At 38.5% G+C, this 27,653-nt stretch overlaps 1 protein-coding gene across 5 annotated transcripts in view; it reads left to right on the top strand.

Moving 5' to 3' along the window:
- PTPN4 (protein tyrosine phosphatase non-receptor type 4) overlaps window positions 1-27,653 on the top strand; it is a 190,182-nt gene that overhangs the window by 57,935 nt on the left and 104,594 nt on the right. For 4 of the 5 annotated variants that reach the window (XM_030849640.2, XM_030849639.2, XM_060302609.1 and 1 more), the window contains exon 3: window positions 20,323-20,430. In XM_030849640.2, coding sequence (XP_030705500.1) covers window positions 20,323-20,430 — 108 coding nt within the window. Of the gene's footprint in view, window positions 1-20,322; window positions 20,431-27,653 lie in introns of those variants that run through there. The other variant, XM_070046029.1, reaches the window with a different exon arrangement.

The following is a 27,653-nucleotide window of genomic DNA, read 5'->3' as shown; positions in this document are numbered from 1 at the left end:
CTGTATCCTACAAAGTGTCATATGTTGTTGTTTTCATATTCATTCATATCAAAATATTTTCTAATTAATTTTCCTTGAGACTTCCTCTTTGTTCCATGTATTATTTACATGTATGTTATTTAGTTTTCAGATATTTGAGGATTTTTCAGGTATCTTTCTCTTATTCCTATTTCAATTCTGTTATGTCTAGTGAACATACTTTGTATGACTTCAGTTCTCTTAAATTTGATGTTTGCTTTTATAAGGTTTATTTTAAATTTGGTAAGGTTTATGGCATGCCTTGGTGAATGTTACACGTGCACTTGAAAGTATATTCTGCTCTTTTTGTGTGGAGAGTTCTATAAGTGTCAGTTAGTTTAGGTTGATTCATAGTGCTTTTACATCCTTACTGATTTTCTCTTTACTTTGCTCTATTAATTATTCAAGGAAGAGTGTTGAAGTCTTTAACTATAATTGTATAATTGAACACTTGTATATTTCTCTCTTCAATTGTTCAATTATAGTTAAAGACTTCAACACTCTTCCTTGAATAATTACATTAGGTTCACTTCATGTATTTGTATTACTTAACCTTTTTTGTTGTATTACCCATTTTTTCTTGGTTATTTGACTCTTTTATCTGTTATTTTATCTTGGTTATTTGACTCTTTTATCATTATGTAGAGTCCCTCTTTATTTCTGGTGATTTTCTCGTTCTGACATATGTTTTGATAGTACAGTCCATCTTGCATTTGAGTAGTGTTTGCATGTGATATCTCTTTTCATTGTTTTTGCTATCTGTGTACTTTTTTTTTTTTTTTTTTTTGGTACGTGGGCCTCTTACTGCTGTGGCCTCTCCCGTTGCGGGGCACAGGCTCCGGACACACAGGCCCAGCGGCCATGGCTCATGGGCCCAGCCGCTCCGCGGCATCCGTGGGATCTTCCCGGACCGGGGCACGAATCCGTGTCCCCTGCATTGGCAGGCAGACTCTCAACCACTGCGCCACCAGGGAAGCCCTCTGTGTACATTTTTTTTTCCCACAGTACGTGGGCCTCTCACTGTTGTGGCCTCTCCCGTTGCGGAGCACAGGCTCCGGACGCGGAGGCTCAGCCATCATGGCTCATGGGCCCAGCCGCTCTGCGGCATGTGGGATCTTCCCGGACCGGGGCACGAACCCGTGTCCCCTGCATCGGCAGGCGGACTCTCAACCACTGCACCACCAGGGAAGCCCTGTGTACATTTTTATATTAAAGTGGATTTCTTATAGACAGCATATAGTTGGGTCTTTTTAAAAAAATACAATATTGTGATAGTCAATTTCTTTTAATGAAATTACTGAATTCCAACGTTTAATTTAGTCCTTCCATTTTTAAACTTTCCATATGTCCCTCTCTTTTTTTTGTTCCTTTGTTCCTTCTTTCCTGCCTTTGGATTATTTGAATATGTTTACTATTCCATTTTAATGTATCTGTTGGCTTCTTTTGTTTGTTGCTTTTTTGAGGTTGCTCTAGGCATTATAATATATATACCTATTATTACAGTCTACTTAGAGTTCATCTTTTACTACTTTAACTAAACCTGGACTTTCATTTATATAGTTCCCTGTTCTCACCCCTCCTTTTTGGTTATGGTTGTGGTATGTAATACTTTTATATAGAATGAAAACTCCTTAGACATAAATTTTGCTCTCAATATTAAAGCATATTTTAAATAATTTAGCAGGAGAAAATAGTCTATTGTATTTACCCAGATATTTACCATTCATTTTGGTTGAAGTTCCAGATTTCCCTCCAGTATCATTTCTGTTCAGTGAAGAACTTCCTTAGCATTTCTTTGAGAGCAAGTTTTCTGGCAATAAATTCTCTTAATTTTCCTTTATGTGAGAATGCTTTGAGTTGCCTGCTTTCATACCTGAAGGATATTTTCAGTGGATGTAGAATTCTGGGTTGCTAGCTTTTTTCTTTCAGTACTTCAAATATGTAGTTCAACTGTTTTGTGACTTCCAGTTTCTGATTCAAACTCTGCATTCATTCAAATAATTGTTTCCCTATGTGAAACGCGTTACCTTTTTTTGCGGTCTCCTTTAAGATTTTAAAAAATTTATTTTTAGTTTTTGGCAGCTTGCTTTTGACAGGTCTGGGCATGGTTTTATTTAACTGAGATTTTTTGAATCTTTAAATCTATTTCACCAAATTTGGGTACTTTTCTGCCATTACCTTTTCAGTTATTTCTCTCTTTTTTTTGCGGTACGCGGGCCTCTCACTGTTGTGGCCTCTCCCGTTGCAGAGCACAGGCTGCGGACGCGCAGGCTCAGCGGCCATGGCTCATGGGCCCAGCCGCTCCGCGGCATGTGGGGTCTTCCCGGACCGGGGCATGAACCCGTGTCCCCTGCATCAGCAGGCGGACCCTCAACCACTGCGCCACCAGGGAAGCCCTCAGTTATTTCTTATGTACCATTTTCTTTCTCGTTTCCTTCAGGAACTCCAAAAATGTGAATTTTAATTTTGTCCTACAGGTCCTGAGTCTCTGTTCATTTTTTATAAACTTTCTCTCTCTTTATTTCAGATTAGATATTTTGTTCATTTACTTTCAAATTGACTGACTCACCAATTATCTTCCTTCTGCTATTTAGCCCATTTGGTGAGATTTTTATTTTAGATTCTGTATTTTTCAGTTCTAAAATTTCCATTTTACTCTTTTTTAATAGTTTCTATGTTTTGCTGAGAATTTCTATATATTCCTTCATTTTAAGAGTGCTTGCCTTCCTTACTTATGGAGGATGGTTATAATACCTGTGTTAAAGTCTTTGCCTGATAATTCCAACATCTAAATCATCTCAAAGTGTTTGTCAGTTGACTGCCTTTTCCCTTGAAAATTGTTCGGTTTTTCCTGGTTCTTAGTGTATCAAGTAATTTTTATTGTCCCTTGGACATTTTGGAATGTTATGTTGTGAGACTATGTGCCCTGTTAAAATCCATCATATGATGTTGATTTTGTTGTTGCTGTTGTTATTTAGTGGGAGACTAACCTGGTTCTCAAATTCTGTCTCACGTTTTCTGGGCAGTGGTTCCAATGTCAATTCAGTTTTCAAAGCCTCTGCTATGCTGCTTGGGTCTGATCGTTGCCAGCAGTATTCGACGGTTAGTTTGAAGCTTGCATTGTAGTTCAGTTCTCAGAGTCATTGCTGTGTTTCTTTGGGGGTATTCTGCATATGTACAGTTTTGGCATGAGCCCAGGGCTTGTGTCAATTTATAATCTCCTGTACTTTGCAGGCTTTTCCTCCACACTCTCTGGCTCCCAGCAGCCACTTTTCACAGTTACTCTAGCCAGAAGGACGAGGTTCTCTGAGTTTTAGCCTTCTGTATTGCTGTGTAGGCCTTCGGGATTGGGGCTGCCTTAGGGTGCAATGCTGAGAGAAGAGGAAAGAAAAAACCAAAACCAAACAGAGACTACTCCCTACTCTTCCACAGACCAGGTACCTTTTTTCTGGTTCTCCTGTGCAAAGAGGTGGGTGTCCTCTTAGGGTTTCAGTTCCCCCAGTGTCATCACCAGGGCTGGGCCTTTCTGGGACTGGGGCTCTCCCCTGGGGAAGGCTGGTGGACACCCCGCCCCCCCCCAAGTTGATAGGGCTCCTTTTCTGGTCCTCTTACCAGAAAATTCTGTTTCCCTGTCTCTCTTGCTGCCTGTGCTCACTGTGCATTTCTCTAGTGCAGCCCATCTTGGAGTCAAAGCAGAGGTACAGAAAGTTAAAGGAAAGAAAACATAGAAAGTTCACCATACTTCAATCTGTGATTTCTTTTTTCTCTCTATACCACCTGCTATAATTTACTGCTTGGATTTCTCATATAACTGCTTTTTGTAATTTTATCTGGAGTCTTAGTTGTAATCACTGGGAAAAGCAGCCTCTAGTGTGCTTGTGTCATACTGGTATACACTGGGAACTGAAGATAAGTCTTTTTTTTTACTACATGATACCAAAGTAAGTTTTTCTTTGGTAGTTGTGCAGGATCCTTCCTACTCACTTAGTTGTTTCTGTACAGTGACACCTGACTGTCCTGTCAGCTTCTCATCTGTAGAAATTCTCTGAGAACTTATTAGTATGTTCTCCATCTTTCAACTTTCTTAACCTAGATACCCTGTGAATATGCTTTTATTTTTAATAGTTTTGAGTAATATTTAGGATATATTTCTGCAGACACAGGTTTTTTTCATGTATCCTACTTAATATTGCATTGGATAATTTTACTGGAATATGGCTCTCAATTGTAGCTTTGAATTAATACCTGTCAAGTGATAACTAATCTTTCTTATAGGTGCTGTATAGTCTCTCAGAGCTTTCACATCTGTTTTTGGCCCTTTTTTTACAATGTGGTACAGCAATTATTTCTTTTATACAGACAGAGAATTCAAACCCAGGGATTTTGTGCCTTGCTTATAACTACATGCCAAGTAAGTGGTAGAACTAAGGCTAGAATCCTGGTCTTTGACTGTTCACACTGGTGTTTTATTTTTCACACCATCTGCTATCAGTTGAACAGTCTTCTGTTGCTTCTCCTTGTGATCAGTGACACAAATTTAAAATGTATTAAAAGTGTGGTCATGAAAGATTGGAGATAAGTAGCCTCTGGTGCTGTTTTTCTTACATTTTTATATTTTATAAGACTTTAATGGTGAGGGCTTCCCTGGTGGCACAGTGGTTAAGAATCCGCCTGCCAATGCAGGGGACACGGGCTCGAGCCCTGGTTCGGGAAGATCCCACATGCTGCGGAGCAACTAAGTCCGTGCGCCACAACTACTGAGCCTGCGCTCTAGAGCCCGTGAGCCATAACTACTGAAGCCCGCATGCCTAGAGCCCGTGCTCCACAACAAGAGAAGCCACCGCAGTGAGAAGCCACGCACCACAACGAAGAGTAGCCCCTGCTTGCCGCAACTAGAGAAAGCCCACACACAGCAGCGAAGACCCAACACAGCCAAAAGTAAATTAAGAAAAAAAAAAAAGCGTCTTGCTCCTTAAAAAAAAAAAAAGAATTTAATGGTGAGCTCTTAAGGAAGACTTACCGGAAGTTCACATTGCCTGCCCCACACCTCAATTTCATAGGTCTGTTGGGGCTCAGGAATCTGTATTTTAAATGCGTACACAAGGTGCTACTGATGCATGTAGCCTGGCCTTGCAGAGAAACAGTTGGGAGGGATGGAGACTGTGTGGCCTCATTAACATTCTATTATTAGCCATTCGTCATAGAGCACATTTTCTTGTTTGTTCACTGCATATACTAAATGGGACAGAATCAAAATTCATGTTAAATCCCAGCCATATTATACTTCTTTTTGCCATCACTCATAGAGTAGGGTTTTCTGTTTAGTATTTTTCTAAAACTGAATGAGAAACTAATCTGTAGTTTTTCAAGGGTAGTCTTTAGTAAGAGGTTTTGAGCCCAAATCCAGAACTGTAAATGTACCTCTTTAACAGTGATTTTCAAATAGGACTGATTTGGCAATGTCACAGCATTCTGGGTTGTTAAAGTTGGGTGGGAGCTACTGGCATCTAGTGGGTAGCAACCAGGAACACTGCTAAATGTCCTAAAATGGACAGGACTGTCGTCCTCCCCCAACCCCCCACAATGAAGAATTATCTGACAGAAAAATGTCAACAGTGCCAAGGTTGGTTGAGAAAACTATACCCTAAAGTTAATGTTTAAGAAATACTTTTTGATGAATACATTAATTTTTAAAGAATCTTCTCTTAGCAGCAATTTTCTACCAGTTAAGAGTTTTAACTTTTTTTTTTTAAACACTTTATTTATTTATTTGGCTGCTCCGGGTCTTTAGTTGCAGCATGTGAACTCTTAGTTGCGGCATGCGGGATCTAGTTCCCTGACCAGGGGTTGAACCCGGGCCCCCTGCATTGGGAGTATGGAATCTTAGCCACTGGACCACTAGCAAAGTCCCAGGAGTTTTTACTTTTGAAAGTTGAAAGAGTTAAAACATTTTGTTTTATCCCTAAAAACACCCGCATACACAAACGTTTGCTTCCTAAGTTGATAGTTTGCGTTGTGCATTTGCATATTAATCATACTGTATAAATGGGAATGGCTAAATTAAGACAGATCGATGTGCAAATCTGTCATCTCCCTGTGAAAAAATCTATTTGAGTTCAGCTTTTAAAGAAGGCAAAATAGGAAAGTAGAATGTTTCAGGTATTAATTTTGAAGTAGGGGGTTTCTAATAGGCAAAGAGTAAAATTTGCAAGTTTTGTGCGCATCAGCAGTACATGAGAGTTCCCATTGGGCCATTTAAAAAAAATTTTTTTTAAATTTTTGCGGTATGCGGGCCTCTCACTGCTGTGGCCTCTCCTGTTGCGGAGCACAGGCTCCGGATGCGCAGAGCCCAGCCGCTCCGCGGCACGTGGGATCTTCCCGGACCGGGGCACGAACCCGCGTCCCCTGCATCGGCAGGCGGACTCTCAACCACTGCACCACCAGGGAAGCCCTCCCATTGGGCCATTTAATTGCTAGTTCTCCTTGGATAAACAGAAAAATTTTACCAATTTGAATGAATATGAACTGTTATTTCTTTGAGGGTTTTGGTAGTGTGTGAGGGGTAAAAATAACTTTTTATTTGAAGTATAGTATACATACAATAGAAATCAAATCTTAAATAAATGTAAGATTGGGACTTCCCTGGCAGTCCAGTGATTAAGACTGCGCTTCCACTGCAGGGGGCGCGGGTTCGATCCCTTGTCGGGAACTAAGATCCCACACGCCACACAGCGTGGCAATAAATGAATGAATGAATGAGTGTAAGATTGATAAGGATCGCAAAGTGCAGTACTTCGTGAAACCGCCATTGGCTCCAGTTGTAGAGTATCACCAATACCGTAGCAGGGTCCCTGTACTTCCTCCTTGTTAGTATGCATTCTTTGCCTAAAGTAGTCACTGCTCTGACATCTGTCACCACAGATGAGTTTGTTTTTTGAACGTAGTTAGGATAAACCATATGAATTGTTACATATGTAGGCCATCATGTTAACAGCAGCTTCATTTCGGGTTAAACATAAACATCTCTTTTCTTCCTCACTGCCGTATAGTACTCCATCTGTGGTGGCTAGTCTCCGAAGACAGAACCCCACCTCCTGCTGTTCACACCCGTGCAGTGTCCCTCACCCTTGAATCTTGCCTAGTCTTTGGGACTCCCAGGAAAAAGAAGCCTTCTACCTTCTAGATGGATCTCTTAGGACTCCCCTTCTGGAACAGTTCATCTCAGACTCTAGCTGTTGTGCTGTGAGAAGTCCATCCCATATGGAGAGGCCATGTACAGAGGCTCTCTGGTTAACAGCTGTAGCTGATCGTCCGGCCAGCCGTCTGCATCAGTTTTCAGCCACGCAAGTGGGCTGTCTTGTATGTCAGGTCCAGTCAGACTTCAGGACTTTAATAGCTGCCATCTAACTGCAATCAAAAGTGAGAACCAAAGCTGGGCTCAGTCAAGCCACCGAAGCATGAGAGATATTAATACTTAAAAAAAAAATGTGGGTGTGTATTAGCAATGGATAGTGAGACATCACTTCATTAGTGTATGAAAATTTATCAAATTTACCCTTGGTTTTTTCATAGTTTAGGGCTGCTATGAATACTGCAGCTCTAAACAATTCTCGTACATGTGTATATTTGTGTATATATGTACTTCTGTTGGGCAGATATCTAAGAGTGGAAATCTGGATCAAGTGTTATGAAACAGTTTTCCAAAGTGGTTATATGTATGTACATTTTCACCAGCAGTTTATGAGATTTACATTTGCTCCACATTCACACCAACACTTGGCATTTAACGTTTTTTTAGCCATTCTGGTGCTTGTGTTATAGTATCTCATTGTGACTTTTCCTTCTACTAATGAATTTTTCCGACATTTGAAGAATAATATCACTCTCACGGCTCTTGCAGAGAATAAGATTCATAACTCATTTTACGATACCAGCATAACTCTCATGTTAACAGCTAATAATCATTATACAAAAAAGGAATATTATAGACCAGTCTGTCATGAACAAGAATTATAAAATTTCCAAACAGATTTTTAGCGAATTAAATGTATAATGCGCGCGCGCGCGCACACACACACACACACACACACACACACTGTCATATAAATGTGTTAATACCAGGTGAGGTTTATTCAGAGAATGAGATGTAAAATAAAGGAGATAAACCATATCATTTTCTTCAGTGTATAAAACAAACAAAAAACAACAAAACAAAACAAAACTTAGTGCACTAGAAATAGAGAAGAATTTCTGTTACCTTATGAAGGGTATTTACAAATATCCTAAAGCAGACATCATACCTAGAAATGAAACCCTGAAAATTTACCCCGAAACTGGAAACAAGACAAGAATGGCCACTATCACCACTTCATTCTGTGTTTTATATATTTGTGTGTTTTTTTCCATATAATTATTGATTACTTAGGTTTCTAGCTCTTACCTCACTCTGTAGGTCATCAGTAATTGGATTCCCTTTGCTAAAGTTTCCTATGAAGGAAGATTTATCAGTTTTTCCTTATAGGGCCTTTCAGCTTTTTATACTATGTATTTTTTAACATCTTTATTGAGATGTAATTCACATTTAAAATATACAGTTCATTCTTTTTAAGTGTATAATTCAGTGGGTTTTGGGGTATATTTTTTGGTATTTACAATATTTTTAAATATTGTAATATACATACAAAACATAAAATTTATTACCACTTTAACCATTTCTAAGTGTATAGTTAAGTGGCATTAATTACATTCACACTGTTGTTCAGTCATTACCACTGTCTATTCCAAAACTTTTTCATCACTCCCAACAGAAGTTTTGTAACCATTAAGCAATAACTCCCCATTTTCCCTGACCCCAAAATCTGTGAATTTGCCTGTTCCAGATATCTCATATAAGTAGAACTATACAATATTTGCTGTTTTTGGAAGAATGTCTGTTTGAACCCCTTGCTCATTTTGTAATTATCTGCCTTTTATTGTTGAGTTGTAAGAATTCTTTTTATATTCTGGATTCAAGTCACTTATCAGGTATACAATTTGCAAATTTTTTTCTCCCGTTCCATAGGTTGTCTTTTCACTTTCTTAATGGTATCCTTTGAAACACAAAAGTTTTAATCTTTGATGAATTATACTTTATCCTTTTTTCTTTTGTCACATGTGCTTTTGGTATCATATCTAAAATACCATTGCCTGGTCCATGATCACAAAGATTGTTTTTCCTCTAAGACTTTTTTAGTTCTAGCTATTAATTTTAGGGCTGTGGTTCATTTGGAGTTCATTTTTTATTTTTTTTTTTATAGGGGTCCAATTTCATTATTTTGCATGTAGATATCCAGTTTTCCCTACACCATTTTTTGAAAAGACAGTTCATTCCCATTTAAATTCTTGATACCCTTGTCACAAACCAATTCACTATACTCTCTTCTATTCCAATGTCTATCCTTACGTGAGTACCCTTTTGTTTTGATTTCTGTAGTTTCATTGTTTTAAAATTGGGAATTGTGTTCTCCAACATTTGTCCTTCTTTTTCAAGGTTGTTTCGGTACATACACATTTAAGGTTGCTGTGTCTCACTGGTGGACTGGCCCTTTTGTCATTATATAATGTCCTCTTTGTCTCTAGCATTTTTTTCCTCTGAGGCTTCCTTTATCTAATATTAGTATAGGCGCTCCTCCTCTCTTTTGGTTAATGTTTACATGGTATATCTTTTCTATCATTTACTTTCAACCTACCTATATTTTTATATTTGGAGTTTCTTGGAGACAGCATATAACTGGGTCATTTTTAAAATGTGCTCTCTACCAATCTGTTTGAGTCCTGGTTGAAAATTGATTTCCTCCAGAGAAGACATTTATTTGCTTTTGCCAGTCATCTGGGGGCGCCATCATCCCAGGGCCACGTTTAAGTTTATTGTTTAACTTGGGGTTCTCAGGCCACATTGTAGCTGAATTCTGACCAGATAGGCGAGTTTTATTTTTACTTTTTTATTTCTTGTTTTGTTTTTCTGTGCTATTCTGCATGGCATGACTTTTTTGTTCTTCACTTTTACTCTGTAAGTATAGCCAATATAAAGTTTGTGGGTCTCTTGTTATATTTCCATCTTGGAGAGAACCTGGTATCACTTCTGATTCCTATGTATCCTGTGGTCAAAGTAGAAGCTAGAAAATTTAAGGGCTAGAAACTGACTTTAACATTTCTGAATAGCTAGGCTTCCTGATTTCACTTTGTTTTGGATCTTTGTTTCTACCTTTTTAAAAAATACTAGCTCAGGGCTCTCCTGGTGGTGCAGTGGGTGGTGCAGTGGGCCCCCCAATGCAGGGGGCCCGGGTTCCATACCTGGTCGGGGAACTAGACTAAGAATTCCACATGCCACAACTAAAATCCTGTGTGCTGCAACTTAAGACTCGGCGCAGCCTAATAAATAAATAAATAAGCAAACAAACACACATACATACATACTAGCTCAGTAACAGATTAAAACAAAAAATTTTCTGAAAGTTTTTACCTAGTAATTTAGCTGCATTTCTACGGATTTTTCTAGAATTTATAATCTACTCTACTACCAGAAATAGAAGTCATATTTATGTATTATTTGCACAGAAAGTTTTTATTTCATAGTCACATATTCTGATGGTGTGTTCTCATCCAAGGAGGTGATCAAAGTCTACACTCTACTAGGAGTCTGAAGAGGTTCACTGTTAGGAGTCGTTACATGCCTTTGGCCTGAACATTGTGGAAGTAGCTCCTGCAGCCTTCTAAACCTTCTGACCTGACTAATCTGTTACATAATTGGATTTTTTTCTTATGTGAAAATACTTGTTGTTTTCATCTTCAGGAGAGCATCTTTAGAAATAAGGAATCTCAGAGCCACAAGGGAGCTCAGAGATCATCTAATCCAGTTGTTCAGACATTTTAAAAAAAGAAATCCTTTGTATCACTATGTCAATGTACCTGAAACTAATATAACGTTGTATGTCAATTATACTTCAATTAAAAAAAGTATGGAATCCTTTCTTCCCCCGTGATGACACACACGCACGCACACACGTCTGTGTAAGTGTGGTGAGTGTAATGGGTCAGTTATAGTTACTGTGGTTGAATCGGGAAGCTCAAATTTGCCTTCCTTGGACTCTTCTCCCTCAACGCACCAGCCCCTAACCCTGAGTACACTCACTGAGCCCTAAACACTGCACAGGATAGTTCTGTAACTCCTGACCTAGTCTATCCCGTAAGGTAAAGCTGGCCAAGTAGAAACAAAATTCACCCAAGACTACATACTCACTGGCCAAATAAGGACTTGGCCTGACCGTTTGCTATTTGCATTTTACCATTCTACTCTCGGGAGTACTTACCCTGCCGCAGGTCTATAGGGAGGCTGCTTAGCGTTTCCTGCAAACCTTTCTCTATCACAGCTGTCCTGTGGTTGGTCTGCAACAAGAATCTCGGTTTTGCCTGGCAGTTGTTATTGACTTAAAGTTCTGATGGTAAACCTAAATAAGTTCTGTCAGGGACAGCCTCTTCATCTTTAGAGGAACTATTTCCAGTGAGTTCGTTTCTCTGCAGATGTACTTGTGTGTTTTAGAGATTCCCTCAAATGCCTTGTTCTCTAACTGGACCTCTTGTGAAGTAAGAAAAACTGAAGGACCAGGAATGCTTGCAAAGGGACTTGAAAACCAATATACTTAAAAAAAATTTTCTGTAGACTATTTTACCATTCACTCATTCAGCTAACCAAATATTTGTTGATTGCCTTCTTTGGCAGTACTGTTCTGCCTACTAGGGATTTTGGTACATGTCAGGGTTCTCTGTTAGCTGTTCTCTTGCTCTTTCTTCTGACCCTGGGTAGTTTCATCTGCTTCATGGCTTCAGTATTTGTTTTACTTTCTGTGATTGAGGTATAGTCTTTGCCCTATGAGGGAGGCCTCCAACTTCTTGGCCACACCATCCTGTGATTTAAAATTTGTAACAAAGAATTGGAATGCATGAGAAATGCTGGCAACTTCCCCGTCCTGCAGAGATGCCATAACCCTTGACTGGGATGTGAGGGTAGAGGGATTCCCAATTTCTTGGCCACACTTTTCTGGAGCAGAGATTACATAGTGTTGGTCTGGGCGGAAGAGAGAGGAAGTGGATGATGGCTCAAGTGCCATGGACTCTCACTATTTTTACCAAGATTTAGTAGACTGTCTTGAATAAATGCTGTTTTGTACCCTTAGGACAGTTCCCCAAGACTTTAAGTCCTTGGGTTTTTAAATTATTTTCACCAGCAGTAGTTGTTTTGCTGGGGAGCAGGTCCATGGCACTGCTTTCTGGGCATCACTACGAGATTGACTCTTGAGCACTAAACCAGCCTTGCACCTCTGGAAATTCCATTTAGTGATTCTGTATCATCCTTTTGAGATACTGCTCAATTCAATCTGCTAATATTTTATTAAGGAATTTTACGTCTATGGTCCTATGAAGGATATTTGTAGTTTTTTTTTTTAATACTTTCTTTGTCCAGCTTTGATATCAGGGTTATCCTGGTTTCATAGAGTGAATTGATTGAGTAGATTAGGTAGATTTGTTCTTAATTCTTGATTAAATGTTTCCTAGAATTTTCCAGTGAAAGCATCAGGTCCAGGAGATTTCATTTTGGGGGAGGTTTTTTTTTTTAAAAGTATTTCGTAAGTATCTATTTCATATTGGGTGAATTTTAGTATGTTTTTAGGAGTCTGAAGAGGTTCACTGTTAGGGGTTGTTACATGCCTTTGGCCTGAACATTGTGGAAGTAGCTCCTGCAGCTTTCTAAACCTTCTGACCTGACTAATCTGTTACATAATCCAGCTTTTTGAGGAATTAGTTTATTTCATCCATGTTGTCAGGTTTATCTGTGTAGATTTGTTTCTACCATTTACTTACCTTGTAAATGTTTTTGGAGTGTGTAGTAAAATCCTGTTATAGCTCTGTAGCTGGTCATTTGTGTCTCATCTCTTTTCATTACTCTTGCTATAAGTTTGTCAACTTTATTGATTTTCCAAAGAACCAGATTTCCATAGATTTCTGCTCTTACCTATATTGCTCCCTTCCTTCTGTTTATTTTGCTGTTTTTCTGGTTTTCATTAGGAGGGAGTTTAGACTATGGATTTGAAACCTTTCCTTCCCCCCCCCCCCCCGAGTCCTCTTTATCCCATAGGTTATTTAGAAATGGGTCTTTTTTTCTCCCAGGTGTTTAGTTTCTAAATTTTTCTTCCTGTCTTTCTGTTACTGTTTTCTATTTTGATTTAATTATGGTTATAGACCATGCTCTATATGATTTCAGTTTTCAATTTAGTAAGGTTTGTTTTATGACCCCGGATATGATCTGCCTTATGGATGTTCCATGGACACTTGAAAAGAATGGGTATTCTGTTGTTGAGTAGAGTGTCCTATAAATGTCAGTTGGATCCTGTTAATGTATCATTGAGTTCTATATTCTTGCTGATTTTCTGTTTAATAATTCTAGCAATTGCTTAATTGTTGACATCTCTAGTTATACTTACGCCTTTTCTATTTTCTACTTCCCATTCTGTTAATTTTTGTTTCATTAATTTTCCAGCTGTGTTCTTTAGTGTGAGAACATTTTGTAATGTCCTTTTTTCCCTTGGTAAAGTTACTTGCTCTCAAGCCTACTTTTTAAAATTAATGTTTACATGGTATATCTTTTTCTATATCCCTTTACTGTCAAAACTCACGTATATATTAATATATTTGAAGTAAATTTCTTTTAGATAGTATATAGTTGGATCATGGTTTTTTCCCTACTCTGTCAATCTCAGCCTTTTAGGATAAGCGACAAGGTCCTACTCTATAGCACAGGGAACTATTCAACATCCTATGATAAACCATAACAGAAAAGAATATTAAAAAAAGAATGTATATATATGTATAACTGAATCACTTTGCTGTGCATCAGAAATTAACATAACATTGTAAATCAACTATACTTCAGTTAAAAAAACTGCCTTTTAATTCATGTATTTAGACCATATATTATACTTTCCTGTAATTATTATTATGTTAGAGTCTAAGTTTGCCAGTTTATTACTTTGTTTGTTATGGTTTTCATTTGTTTCCTTTTTCCTGCCTTTCTAATAGATTATGTGAACATTTGCTAAATTTCATTTTTATTTATTTTAGTGTTTTTGAGTAACTCTTTGGGTAGGTTTTTTTTTTTTTGTTTGATTTTGGGGTGTTTTATTTTTGGTGGTTGCTCTTGTTATTACATTTTACATATATAAATTATCATAGAATATTGGTAACAACATTTTACCTTGAATGACGTATAAAAAACTTATCTACCTTTAGGTACTTTTTCCTTCCCACCTTCATAATTGTCTCAATCTTTTTCTGTACACACATTTGGCAGCATATCAGATAAAGTTCAATTTTTTGCTTTAACCATCAAACATAATTTAATTTAATACTGAAGAGGATAGGCTTTTATTATTTTCCTCAGTTTCTCCCATTTCATTGCTCTTCCTTCTTTTCTGTTTTTCCAAGTTTCTTTATGTTATTATTTCCTTTCTGGTTGGAGAACTTCTTTTAGGCATTCTTTTAGTGGTAGTCTATTGGTGATAAATTCCCTTAACTTTTCTTTTTTTCTGAGAATGTCGTTATTTACCCTTCATTGCTATGCAATATTTTCTGTTAACAGCGAATTCTGGGTTGATAGTTCTTCTCATTTAGCACCTAGAAAATGTTGTACCATTTCCTTCTGGTCTTACGGTTGCAGATGAGAAATCTATTCTAATTGAATTGTCACTCCCTATAGGTAAATTCTTTTTTCTAGTTGCTTTCAAGATTTTTTCCTCTTCGCTTTGTTTTCAGTAGTTTGATTATGATGTATCTTGGGTGGATTTGTTTGGATTCATTTTGATTGAGGTTCACTTGGATTCTTGAATCTGTGTTTTTGCTTTCTGCTAAATTTGTCAAAATCTCAGCGAATGTTTCCTCAAATATTTTGTCATCCTGAAGCTCTTTCTCTCTCTTAGGGACTCCAGTGCCATGACTGTTATACCTTTTTTTGTTGTCCCACAGGTCTCTGAGGCTCTGGTCATTTTTTTTTTAGTTTAACTTCTCTGTTGTTTAGATTGGGGAATTTCTATCGATTTGTCTTGAAATTCATCGATTCTCTTCTTTCTCATCTTCGTTCTTCTATTGAGCACATCTAGTCAGTTTTCATTTCATTACTATGTTTTTTAGTTACATAATTTCTATTTGGTTCTTTTATATCTTCAGTTTTTTGCAACATATTCTATTTTTCAAACAACCTTTATAATGGCTCATTGAAACATTTATATGATGGCTGCTTCAGAACACTTGTTAGGTAATTCCAACATCTGAGTCATGTCAGTGTTGGTGTCTGTTGATTGTTTTTTCTCATTCTAGTTGAGATTTTTCAGGTTATGATTGGTGATTTTAGGTAGTATCCTGGACATTTGGGGCAATGTATCATGAGACTCTGGATTATACTGAATCTTCTCTGTAGCAGGGAGTCACTCTGGTGTAGTATCCAGGTCCTGGCCTGCCTTTGTGGGTTGTGGTTCTAATAACAATCTGGTTTCCAGAACCTTTGCATTACTCTTTTGGTCTACTTCGTGTGTGCGTGTGCGTGTGCGTGTGCGTGTGCGTGTGTGTGTGTGTGTGTGTGTGTGTTTTATCCAGAGACCTTACTGAAAATTTTGCACGTATTCCACACTGTAATTGAGTTTTAAACCTTTGCTCTTTTAATTTTGGTCAGTTTCACTTGTGGTTCCTTATTTGGATTTTACTTCCAAGGTTTAACTGTCCCTTTTTCTACCTACCTCCTCTCCCAAATCCTCCTGTTTATTTCTGTTTGGCAGATGCCACCTGCTACCGCTGGGTGGTGGTGGGAGTGGAAATCTAGGCTTCCCTCTCAGCTTCTGCTGTCACCACTCCCATGGGGCAGTCTGAGCATTGCCTGTTACCGCTAGGCTGAGGTTCAGACTGCGCACTCAACTTCTGCTGATACCACCCCTGGGAGAGACTGTGTATTGCAGCGTGCTGTTGGCTGGCAGAGAGTAGAAGAGCAGGCTTCCCACTTGCTGCCAGCAGTACCAGGAGGCACATGGAACCCCAGGCCCCTGCTTGGTTTCCATGGCGCTGCTGGAGACGGGCTCAGTTTTTTTCCACTGGGTTTGGCAGGATTGGAGTCAGCATTGTTAGTAAGGTTTCTGTCCTGCATAGAGACTCTTTTCCTGGTCATTTGCTTGAGAAAGCAGGCTTTTTTGGTCTCTTTCCATCGGGCCTGTTGGTGTTTCTGGGTTGTAGGATTCTCCAGTACCAAGTCTATGGTATGTGTGAGGTAAAAAGAAAACTTGATTGAGAGTCTAGAAATAAACCCCTACATGTATGGTCAACAGATTTTCAACAAAGTTACCGGGAGCATTCAGTGGGGAAAGAATAGTTTCTTCAACCAGTGGTGCTTGGACAATTGGATATGCACATGCAAAAGAATGAAATTGCATTCCTACCTAGGTTATATACCTACCATATACAAAGATAAACTCAAACAGGCTGAAGGAACTACATGTAACATTTAAAAGTATAAAACTTTTTGAAGAAAATATATGGTTAATTCTTTATAACCTTGGATTTAGCAATGAATTCTTAGATATGACACTGAAAGCACAAGCATCAAAAGAAAAACATGAATAAGTTGGGCTTCAGAAAAATTTAAAACTTCTGTGTATACAAGTAGTGATCAAGAAAGTGAAAAAACACCTATGAAAAGGGATAAAATATTTGCAAATCATATGTCTGTTAAGGGTCTAGCATCTAGAATATAAAAAGAACTCAACACACAACAACGGAGAGATTATTAACCCACTTTAAAAAATGGGCAAAAGACTTTATTAGACATTTCTCCAAAGATATACAAATGGCCAACAAGCACATGAAAAAAATGCTCAGCATCATTAGTTATTATAGAAATGCAAATCAAAACCACAGTGAAGTACCACTTCATACCCAGTGGGATGGCTTTAATCAAAAGAATAGAAAATAACAAATGTTGGCAAGGATGTGGAGCAATTGGAACCCTCATGCATTGCTGGTGGGAACATCAAATGGTACAGCTGCTATGGAAAAGTGTTTGGTGGTTCCTCAAAAAGTTAAACAGAATTTGCATGTGATCCATTCATTCCACTTCTGTGTATATACCCAGAAGAACTGAGAGCAGATACTCAAACAGATAACTTGTACGCCTTTACCAAAAGGTGGAAGTATCTCGGGTGGCCCCAGCTGCAGTGGCTTGAAGCAGGATTTTGGGTCTCCAGCCGGAGATTGAAGTCAGGCCGTGGCAGTGAGAGCACTGAATCCTAGCCACTAGGCCAGTGGCCAGTGACAAGACCCTGGCCTGTCGGCTTTGTAGAAGTGAATTTCCACAAAGAGACAGAAAGTAATGAAACAAGTAAAGTGTTTATTAGAAGGAAAAAGGGTTCATGTGGATAGACACACAGATGGGCTTAGACAAAGAGCTGTGCCCTTGTGGTAGTTTGAATCACTTTTATGGGGCATTTCTTCTGGGTTTCCTCTGGCCAGTCATCTTGCTTTGCCTGGCTCTTGAGTCCGTATTTGGTTTATCTCAGGGTCCTCCCCTGTGTGTGCATGCATCTCTTAGCCAAGGTGGATTCTAGCAAAGAGGCCTATGGGTAGGTTGACATCACCTACTATGGGTGGCGTCCCCTCCCTTTTTTGACTCCTGAGGAGCCGTTCTGCGCGTGTGTAGTCAGGAGGGTCTCTTTGACCTCGAGAATGAGGAATGGGGTATCTTTATCTCTTATCTGGTCAGGACTCAGCTCTTCTCTGCTCCCGCTATTATCTTTGTCTTGGAGTATCTGTCCACAGGGGACAGACTCCAGCTGCGCAGCCTGGGGCGCATCTATCTCCTGCCTCAGAAACAACAGTACCCAAAAGGTGGAAGCAACCCAAATGTCCATCAACTGATAAACAAGTTGTGATATATTCATATAATGGAATATTATTTAACCATATAAAGGGATTAGATGTGGATACATGCTACAACATGGAACCTTGAAAACAATGCTGAGTGAAAGGAGCCAGACAGAAAAGGTCACATGTTCAATTCCATTTATATGAAATATTCACAATAAGTAAATCCATAGAGACAGAAAGCAGATGCGTGCTTGCCAGGGTCTGGGGCAGGAGATACTGTTCAGTGGATATGGTATAGTATTCTTTTGGCGTGATGAAAATGTTTTGGGACTAGGTAGAAATGATGGTTGCACAGTATTGTGAATGCACTAAATGCAGAAGGATTGCGCACTTTTAATGGTTAATTTTACATTATGTGAATTTTACCTCAATAAAAAGAAATGGAAAGAAAACCCAAGGAGTTCCCTAGCCAGGCTGCTACTTTTATTTTTTTGGTACGCGGGCCTCTCACTGTTGTGGCCTCTCCCGTTGAGGGACGCGCAGGCTCAGCGGCCATGGCTCACGGGCCCAGCCGCTCCGTGGCATGTAGGATCCTCCCGGACCGGGGCACGAATCCGTGTCCCCTGCATCGGCAGGTGGACTCCCAACCACTGCGCCACCAGGGAAGCCCCAGGCTGCTACTTTTATCTTTCAGAGTTTAAAAACAATTTTTCTGCATTTTGTTGTTGTTCGTTGGTTTCACTCAGCTGGAAGTATAGGGAGAAATGCATCTACTCCATCTTGTCTCTAGAAGAGTACCTTAGGCTCACCTTAGCAGCTTTTTAAAAAGACTAATGCTCCTTCTCCACCCTGGGCCAATTTAATGAGAATGGGAGACGGGTGGGGGAGGTGAGTTGCATCAGTACAAAAAATGTTCACAGGTTATTCAAATGGGGACCACCATTGTAAAGCACTGTTTGAGGCACATACTTCCTGCCATTGATGAGTTTTGGAAATAGCTATTTGACACACTCAGACGTGAAGGGAAGCTCTTTACAAGGAAGGTCGTTCTTTTGAACATGGTCATCTGCAGGTGTGAATTTTGAAATAGCTCTGACCATCTCACTAACAGCCTATGGATGTAGCTGACAGCAGGAATGTGGATTAGAGAGATGAAAGAGACCTGGTACTTGATTACACCGTTCATCTACTGAACTAGCCAACTCTGGAGTCTGTCGTCTCTCTCTGCTTTCTGCTGTATGAAAAAAATACTTACGTCCTTATCGTTTCAGCTCTGAGTTTTGATTCTAACTTGTAGCTGGAAGCTACCAAACTATCATAGCTTTCGAGAGGCGAAATTGGTGGAAAAATACACCACTGTTCCCTAATGTGTTTTCCTAGTATTTGTCTCATGTAAATAACACTGCACTGAATGTGTTGGGGTGTATAGCTGTTTCTCCCAAAGTTGGATTTTATTTTTCACTCAGGTTAGGATGACAGAAGTAGCCAATACTGTTACCGCTCTTGCTAATGTTTCCAAAGTGCTTTCCCAACAGATGATACCTGTCCACAATGTTAGCAGCGTTAGGTTTTTTTTTTAAATTTAATTAATTTATTTTTTATACAGCAGATCCAGCATTAGGTATTTTTTATCTTACTAGATTTTACTTTTTGGATTGTTGTGCGTTCATGGTGTGTCATTATGGTTTCCCACTGTGATTTCTTTTATTGCTGAACATGTTAGCAGTTTCTCCATGTTTTCAGTGATTAGCTACATTTCTTTTTAGGAAAGTTCCAATCATGCCCTTTGTGCCACAGCTTGGTAGCTACGGGACTTAGGGAAGCCACAGCATGATGCCCACATGATAAAATTGGTGTGAGATTGAAAAGAGACCTTTTCCTAAAGTTCTCTGTATTCTTTGATAATTAGAATGTTATCAGTTTGCTGCACATAATTTTCACTGTTTTATTTCCCTTTTTGTGGCATTATCTATCTTATACACACAAATTTTAAATTGTACTTAGTCAAATATGTCACTTTCCAGCCATAATTTAAAGGTAAGAATAAGACAGTAAGACAAATGATATGGATACATACATGAGTTAATGTGCTAACAATATAAAATTACAAAAATGCCACGAGAATAGCCTAAAAGCAGAAGACATTTTCAAAGGTTTCCCTTATATCTTCATCTTTATTATGTACCCCTTGAACCAGTTTGCCCAAAGTCAGACTTTTCTAAGTACGATGTAACATGTGGAGTCTTTATTGCTCAACCAAGTCGTTGGCATGGAACCAGTTGCCAACTTAATAAAAGAGGAGAGTCCAAGAGTTTCAAAATGTGAAAGGATGTAGCCTGTCAGTTTGATTTCCTGTTACTTTTCTTCCAGAAACATGATCAGGGACAGGTTCTGTTGGAGATGGTCTTCAGGCACCTTGATTTGACTGAGCGTGACTATTTTGGTTTACAGCTGGCTGACGATTGCACAGATAACCCAGTAAGTGTAAGCTGCTGTTTTTCATTGCCATTGCAATTTTTCTCTCTTCATAATAAGTCCTTTCTGATTTATAATGTTCACTGTTTGAGTTTTTTAAAATTTTTAATTTGAATGATTACAGGTAATTCTTTTGCCTTTGAACTTCAGTTTCTTGATATTTTAATCTGTTGGGTTATTAAGGTTTTTCTAATCATAAGTCAGTCTATAGATCGAGTGCCAGTTTCTTTCTCTACTTGTCTCAGACAACTGAGAAGCAAATCTTGGAGAGAAAATTGGGCATAAAGGTTAAAATGTTAACATTACAATATTGAAGTAAATACTTAATGTATCTTGAGTGTTACATAAATTAGCCTGCATTAAGATGAAATTAGTTTTTCTTCTTAAAATTGTGAATTCTTTGTAAATTTATATGGTTATACAGTGAGGGTTTTTCACAAACGAATATGATATCCTTTTGCCTAGTACAGGAGAATGACTGTTTTGAAGGAAATGTTTTGTATAGTTGAGAAAAATTGGGAGGCTGAAGAAATGGTTCTCTGAATCAGTTCTTTAGAAATCAGTTTGTAAGGTCTTATATGGAAAATACGAGTAACGATTGGGAGGAAAGTAGGGCTTCTATCTCTTGCTCTCGTTTTTTCTCATGGTTACGTCCTAGGTCTCTGAAAGAATGGTTAGTGGAAAGTAAATGTGAAATGTTAAATATTACTTTTTCTTGGCATTACTTACTGATTTTGTATGAAAAACTGTGAAGATGAGGTGGATAAAATAAAGCAAGGTCCAGCTAGTCTCAGTGGAAATAAAGCCTTTTACACTGAACTGAAATAAAAACAAACTTTCCTCGTACTTCATCAGATGACTTGAGCTGCTCCAAGGCCTAGAGAAATAGTGTTATTTCTTAATAAATGAACGCGAAAATATTGATAGAAGTGAGTAGAAATGTCAGTAATGCTACCTTTCACAGAAAGATAAATTGTTAGCCAGGCAAATACGTGAAAGGTGTCTGCTACTATGTGCAATATTGAGATTTAAAAAAATAGATAATTCTTAGATTATCTTGCTGACACTCATAGGTCAGACCGTTTAGATAGAAGCCTGTCCTTAGATGGTTTGGAGAAGTGACAGACAACAAAGAAGAAAGAGACCAGTTACTTATCACCATAGTCACTAAGAAAGTGTTCCAGAAGGACTAATAATTGAGACCACATATGTTACAAGAAGTAAAAATTCTGTCTCATAAATTTGTACACAAGGAGACATTTCTACTCTAAAACAATTACAGCAGGATAAATGTGGGGAAGCAGAGGTGTCAGTATTTTGAGCTGCGTTGATCTCTTGGCTGTCTCCTACTTTTTCTTACTTTGTCTTACTTTTCCATCTTGAGCATCCCTTCTGAAATAAGGTATTATATTTCCAGGTCCCAGGGACCAATTGCTGATGATCCAGAATAATTCTTCCCCCCAGATTAGAATCATACAGTTTTAAAGACGCAAAAGAAGCCTTAGAGATTATTTTGTCTCACCACACTTATTTTTCATGAGAAATTATCCCAATCCAAGGAGATAAAGCCCAAGCTACTTTGCTGGTATTAATGAAACTAGACTTGGGTCTCCTAACTCCCCCTGCAGGTCTTTTCCGTACACAGCACTACAACTTCAGTATTTAAATATTCAGAAGAATCTGTGAAATGCCAAAAGGTGTCTAAGGAGGGGCCTTTAGAGCACAAATGTAATTATTGTCCCATTTCTGGTTGTCAGTGTGAAATATGTCAAGACTTTGAGGATAATTAATGGACTGAGGAAAAGAGATGCCATTTTAAAAAAGAGAAGGAGTCAGGGTGTAACGTTTATTAAATATCTATTGCGGACTTGTTAGTAAACCAAATTCTCACAATAATCTTATGAAACTATCGTTAAAATTCTCTTAAAGATGAAAAACTGAGGCTTACAAAACTCGTTTAATCACACAGATAATTAAGTAGCTGCAAAAGGATTTGAAGTCATATTTATCTGACTCCAAAGCCTTTATTTTCCCTTCCCAAGAGAGAATGATGCAGATGCACAGGACTTATAAAAATGAGCATATGGAGGAGAGGAGGTACTCATGCCATAAAATTACCAGCAGTGACCGAAAGGGACTTGGTAATATCCCCGAAGAATTAACCCCTGTCAATTCTTACTAGTTAAGAGTTTCTTCATCTTAAAGCTCATATATGTTATATATACATGTGTATATATATATAGTGTGTAAATGTATGTGTTGCATGTATATTTCATATGTATAGATACTGAATATTCGCCTTTGAGGATCAGAATCAGTATTGTCTTAGGCGTGTAGATGCTGAAATTAGTTTAATTGGATTTATAACTGATAAACTGAAAAAGCACCTGGCATTTGATTGTAGTCTTATATGTAACAAACACAGAATCATAGTTGACTATCCTTTGCTTTAGAATCTTCCTTGGCAATGAATTCCAGTGCAACAAACAAAATTACTTAAAAGAAAAGCTTTGACTTTTTGAAATTTCTTCTGCTTTCATTTAAAACCTATTTATCACAGCTTTCGCTCGTAGCATAATGTCTTGTATAATAGTTGTATTCAGTAAATGTGTATTGAGTGAGTGGGCAAAATAATGAGTAACATGGTTGTAATTCATTACCCATAATTTCTTTAATTTTATAAGCACTTCGAGGTGGCTGTACCTTAGTGGCTTTTATCAGCGTGATATTCATCAGAGCCTCGAGATTGTTACTCGTGTGCATCATGAGTAATATATTTACTTTCTTTTTGTTTTTGGCCCCCAGAGTGAATTACAGTGCCCTTCAGTGGGACAGAGAGTAGATTATGATTACTGTTGACTTGTTCTTTCTGCAGTTTCATCCTTCTGAGAGTTTTGTTGTGGTTATGATATTTACTGGTTTACTACTGTTTCCGTATCCCCTAACCTTGTGACTTTCAAACTTGAACTTACATCAGAATTACCTGAAGGCTTCTTACAGTACAGATTTCTGGGCCCTATGCCTAGAGTTTCTGATTCAGAAAGTTAGGGGTGGAGCTCCGGTAATTCACATTTCAGACAAATTCCCCTGTAATGCCAATGCTGTTGGTAGTTCAAGGCACCACATTTTGAAAACCACTGCTCTAACCCAGTAGACTGTTAATTAGGTAAGAAATGATTCATAGAGAATAGCTTGGTCTACTCTTTGAAGATTAATTTCATATAACTCAGTGTTCTTGAATTATTTCATCTGGTTTGAAGAAATATAGAAGTCACATAGAGAATGACTTATTTCAACAAACCATGTTTTAGTACCACATGATTGCTAAAATGCTTGCTTTTATTTCTCTCATGTTCTCATATGGTATTTCTCTCATGTTCCTTTCATCTGTTTCTACTGTAATACCTTAATTCAGGCTCTTACTACCTACCTTTTGTATAAACCTCTTCGGTAGCCTGCCAAATGATAGATCTTTGTTTTTGTTCTCTTTAAACCCGGTTCCATTTTGGGAGGGAATGACAGAGGGATCTGGGGTGCAGAGAAGTATTTCAGAGAGAATCAGTAGCATATGCGGGGTTCCAGAGTGAAGAGAGAGGACTGTTGTATTTGAGGAACTGAAAAAGAATTTTTTAATACCTATGGCTGGAATATAGAGCAGGAAGAGAAGATGGGTCACAGATGAGATACGAGTAGTGCAATAGATCATCAAGTGCTTTTGATCTGTGTTAAGATTATACCAGCCTAAGGATTTATTTACACAAGCAACATGAAAATTGTATTTTAGACATACCACTCTGGGTACAGTATAGCCAGTGGCAAGTAAAGTGGCAAACTAGAGACAGGTGAGAGATTGTTGCACTAGTGAGTTACTGGATTGGCTCTGGTGGTGGGTAAGTGCTCAAGAGAGTCAGGAGAGAAAGTCAGCAGGGCTCATGAGGGAAAGAGTGAACTCAGAGAGTCTGGTATCTCAGATTCTGTCTTTGGCAACTTGGTAGATAGAAGAACCATGCAAATGGTATTGTTGGTTTTCTTTTTCAGTTACCAATTTGTTTATTTCTAGCATATAGAAATACAGTTTTTTTTTTTATTGTGTAACCTTTCTAAACTCACTTATTAATTCTAGTCACTTTTTGTAAATTCTGTAGGATTTTCTACATAGAGAGTTTCTGATTCAGAAAGTTTGGGGTGGAGCTCCAGTAACATGGGGTGGAGCTCATGTAACATGTTTACATGACAATCTTTCTACATAGATTGTCATGTAAACATGCTTTTTTCTGCGTAAATCATGTCATATGTGAATAGGGAGTTTTACTTCTTCCCTCCCAGTCTTTATTCTTTTTTACCATTATTTTTTATTCTTTATTACATGAAAGCTGAGGCTACCAGGACAATGACGAATAGAGGTGACTGACGGCAGCACACTGCCTTACCTGTTCCCTGTCGTAGGAGGAAGGTACTCAGCGTCTCACCATTAAGTGTGCTTCTGGCCTCTAGAATTTTTCTTTTAAATCAGTGTAATTGAGGCATAATTTACATAGAATAAAATTCAGCATCCATTCATAGTGAAAACTCTTAAACTTGGAAAAGGACCATTCTCACTGTGATAAAGGACATCTGCTGAACACAGGTGCATCAGGGCATTGTAAAACCACAATGAGATGTCACTGAACGTCCATTAGAATAGTTAAAAAATTAGAGTCTCACAATACCACACTTTGGCAAGGATGTGGAGCAATTATTAAGGATTGCTGGTAGGACTTTAAAAGGATACAACCACTTTGGAAAGTAGAGTTTGGCAGTTTCTTGTAAAACTAAACATAGATTTAATGTGTACCTCCAAGGAACCCCTCTTTTGGGTATTTATCCAAGAGAAATGAAAACATGTTACACGAAACCTTGTACACAAATGATCATAGTAGCTTTATTCATAATAGCTCATTCCTGAATTAACTTTAACATCTGTCAATAGTGAATGGATGAAAAATAATGGTTATATTTTTGCATGATATACTCTATTATTTCATTTATATTAAATTGTAGAGCAAGCAAAACTGGTATATAGTGACTGAAAGCAGATCAGTGATTGCCTGGGCTTGGGGGACTGGGTGCAGAGGGACACAGGGAACCTCTCAGGGTGATAGAAAGAGCTTGGCTATGGACAGGGTAGTGACGTCCTGTACGACTTGGACTGTGTCATTGCGAACGAGTGGATCTGGACCCACAGTCCATACCCTGCTTCCCTTTGGGCGAACGGTTATCTCTATTCATTTCTTTACGTTTGCAACTGCTTCTCTTTCCTGGGGCTTTGGGGTCTTCCTGTGCATGTAGAAGTTGAACTGTCAGCCAGAGTTGAGGTGGCTTTTATATCCGGATTTTAGAGTTAAGCCCTTCTGCTGCCTCCCTCTCTTTCAGGATTTCCTCCTCAATTTTCTGGGTACCCTGCCACTCCTGCCTGAACTCTGTCCACTGACACCTCAAGTTTTAGTGAGGCTGTCCCCTGCCTGGTGCAGGATTTGAGATTGCTCTCAGGCAAAAAACTGCAACTATAGAAATCTCACCCGTTGCAGTTTTTGTTTTTCAAGAATAGACTTAGGTCCAATTTCTTCTGCCTGCTTTTTGTTGCTTTCCAGTGAGTGCCATGAGCAGACAAGAAGTGTTAAGGATTTCTTAGAAGATTCAGTGCTTGCAAGGATTGGTGGAAAAAATCGAATAGAGGAAACCGAAAAAGAATGTAGCAAAGAAATACAGTAGAGGCGGAGAGTTTTCAGGGTCAGGCAGCACAGTTTATCAAAACGATTTGAAACAGCTACGCTGCTTAGCCCTCTTCTCTTTCTCTGGTTCAACGAGGGCAGCAGGTGCAGCTCCCTGTGGAATAAATATGTTTGTGTGTTTGGGATGAAGGTGCAGAGAACTCATTTCTTCTTAGTGATAAAATGAATCTGCCTCGAGAGTCCAAATGAATCATTTGGAAAACTTTTTACAACTAGTAGGACTTAAAGCTGAAGAAACAAATAAATATCAATATCTTTCAATATATCAATTAGGGAACATAATCCAACAAAATAGCAAATTAAGTAAGTTTTCTTTTAAAAACCCAAATCCATTGAATATCTATGAATAAACTTTTGACATTAGGGGTGTCAAAATCTATAGGAAGAAAACTATAAAACTTTACAGGAAGAGATCATAGAAGACACGAGTAAATGGAGAAATAACACGTTCAGGATGAGGGAGACTTGCTGCTGTGAAGATTTCACTGGTAAAGTCAGTGCAGTTGCTAGTTAGAATCTGAACTGAATTTTGGGGTGGCATGAGTGAAGTTGACCCTGTGACCCTCAAGTTCATCTGGCTCCATCTTCATGGTTTAAGCCAAGAACCTACGTCCTATCTAATGACGTCATTGAGGAAGTATTACATTTCCCAGTGCTTGTTAGTGTACTCCTAGCTGTGTCAGCCTCACGCATCTACTTGTGTATGCAAATATGTCTGCATTTCTGGTCAGGAAGGCAGGCTTTGGGGCACTAGCTGGTCCCAAATTTCGATTTTAGACAGACATTAAAGTGAATGTAATTTATGTTCTTTTTTCTAGAAAGTGTGGAGGAAAAAATCACCAGATTGATAGGTGGGTGAGACTATGGAAATGGGTGGATACATAGGGGGAACAGATGTGTTAAGTAGGGGTGAAAACCATCTGATTATTGGCACAGAAACAGATTCCCCCGTCCCACTGAGTCATTCAGCAGGGTTAGTCCTTCACCAGGTATTTTTAGTAGATGTTATATGCCATGTTCTGTGCTGGGTACTGACCCTTCAGCTATAAATCAGATTTTATTCCTTACCTTAAGGAGTTCAAAATCTAAGAAAGGAGATAGGCAATAAAAAAGTAAAACAAATATGTTGCAATTAAGAAAATGTTATGAAGGAATTTAACGTTCCTTACCCGAAGGAAAATAACTAAGTAGACAGGAGCTTTGTGACATACGATACTTCTGATAGATAAGGCAGTCCATGAAGGCCTTTCTGATGAGGTGGAATTTAAGCTGAGACTTAGATAACGAAAGACGTCAGCCATGGGAAAAGCCAGAGAGGAACATTCTGTGCATAAGGAAGCTTAGAATTGAAGGCCCCAAGATGGCATCTTGGGGAAACAGAAAGGAGGCCATTAAGCTGGAGCTCAGTAAACTGAGGTGGCGGAAGTGAGGAGAGAAGTAACACATGATATCACT

The sequence above is a fragment of the Globicephala melas genome, chromosome 7 (assembly GCF_963455315.2).
Source record: "Globicephala melas chromosome 7, mGloMel1.2, whole genome shotgun sequence".
NCBI classification, from domain to species: Eukaryota; Metazoa; Chordata; class Mammalia; order Artiodactyla; family Delphinidae; genus Globicephala; species Globicephala melas.
Note: the sequence above shows the minus strand (reverse complement) of the source record. Positions and strands in the feature narration are given on the sequence as shown.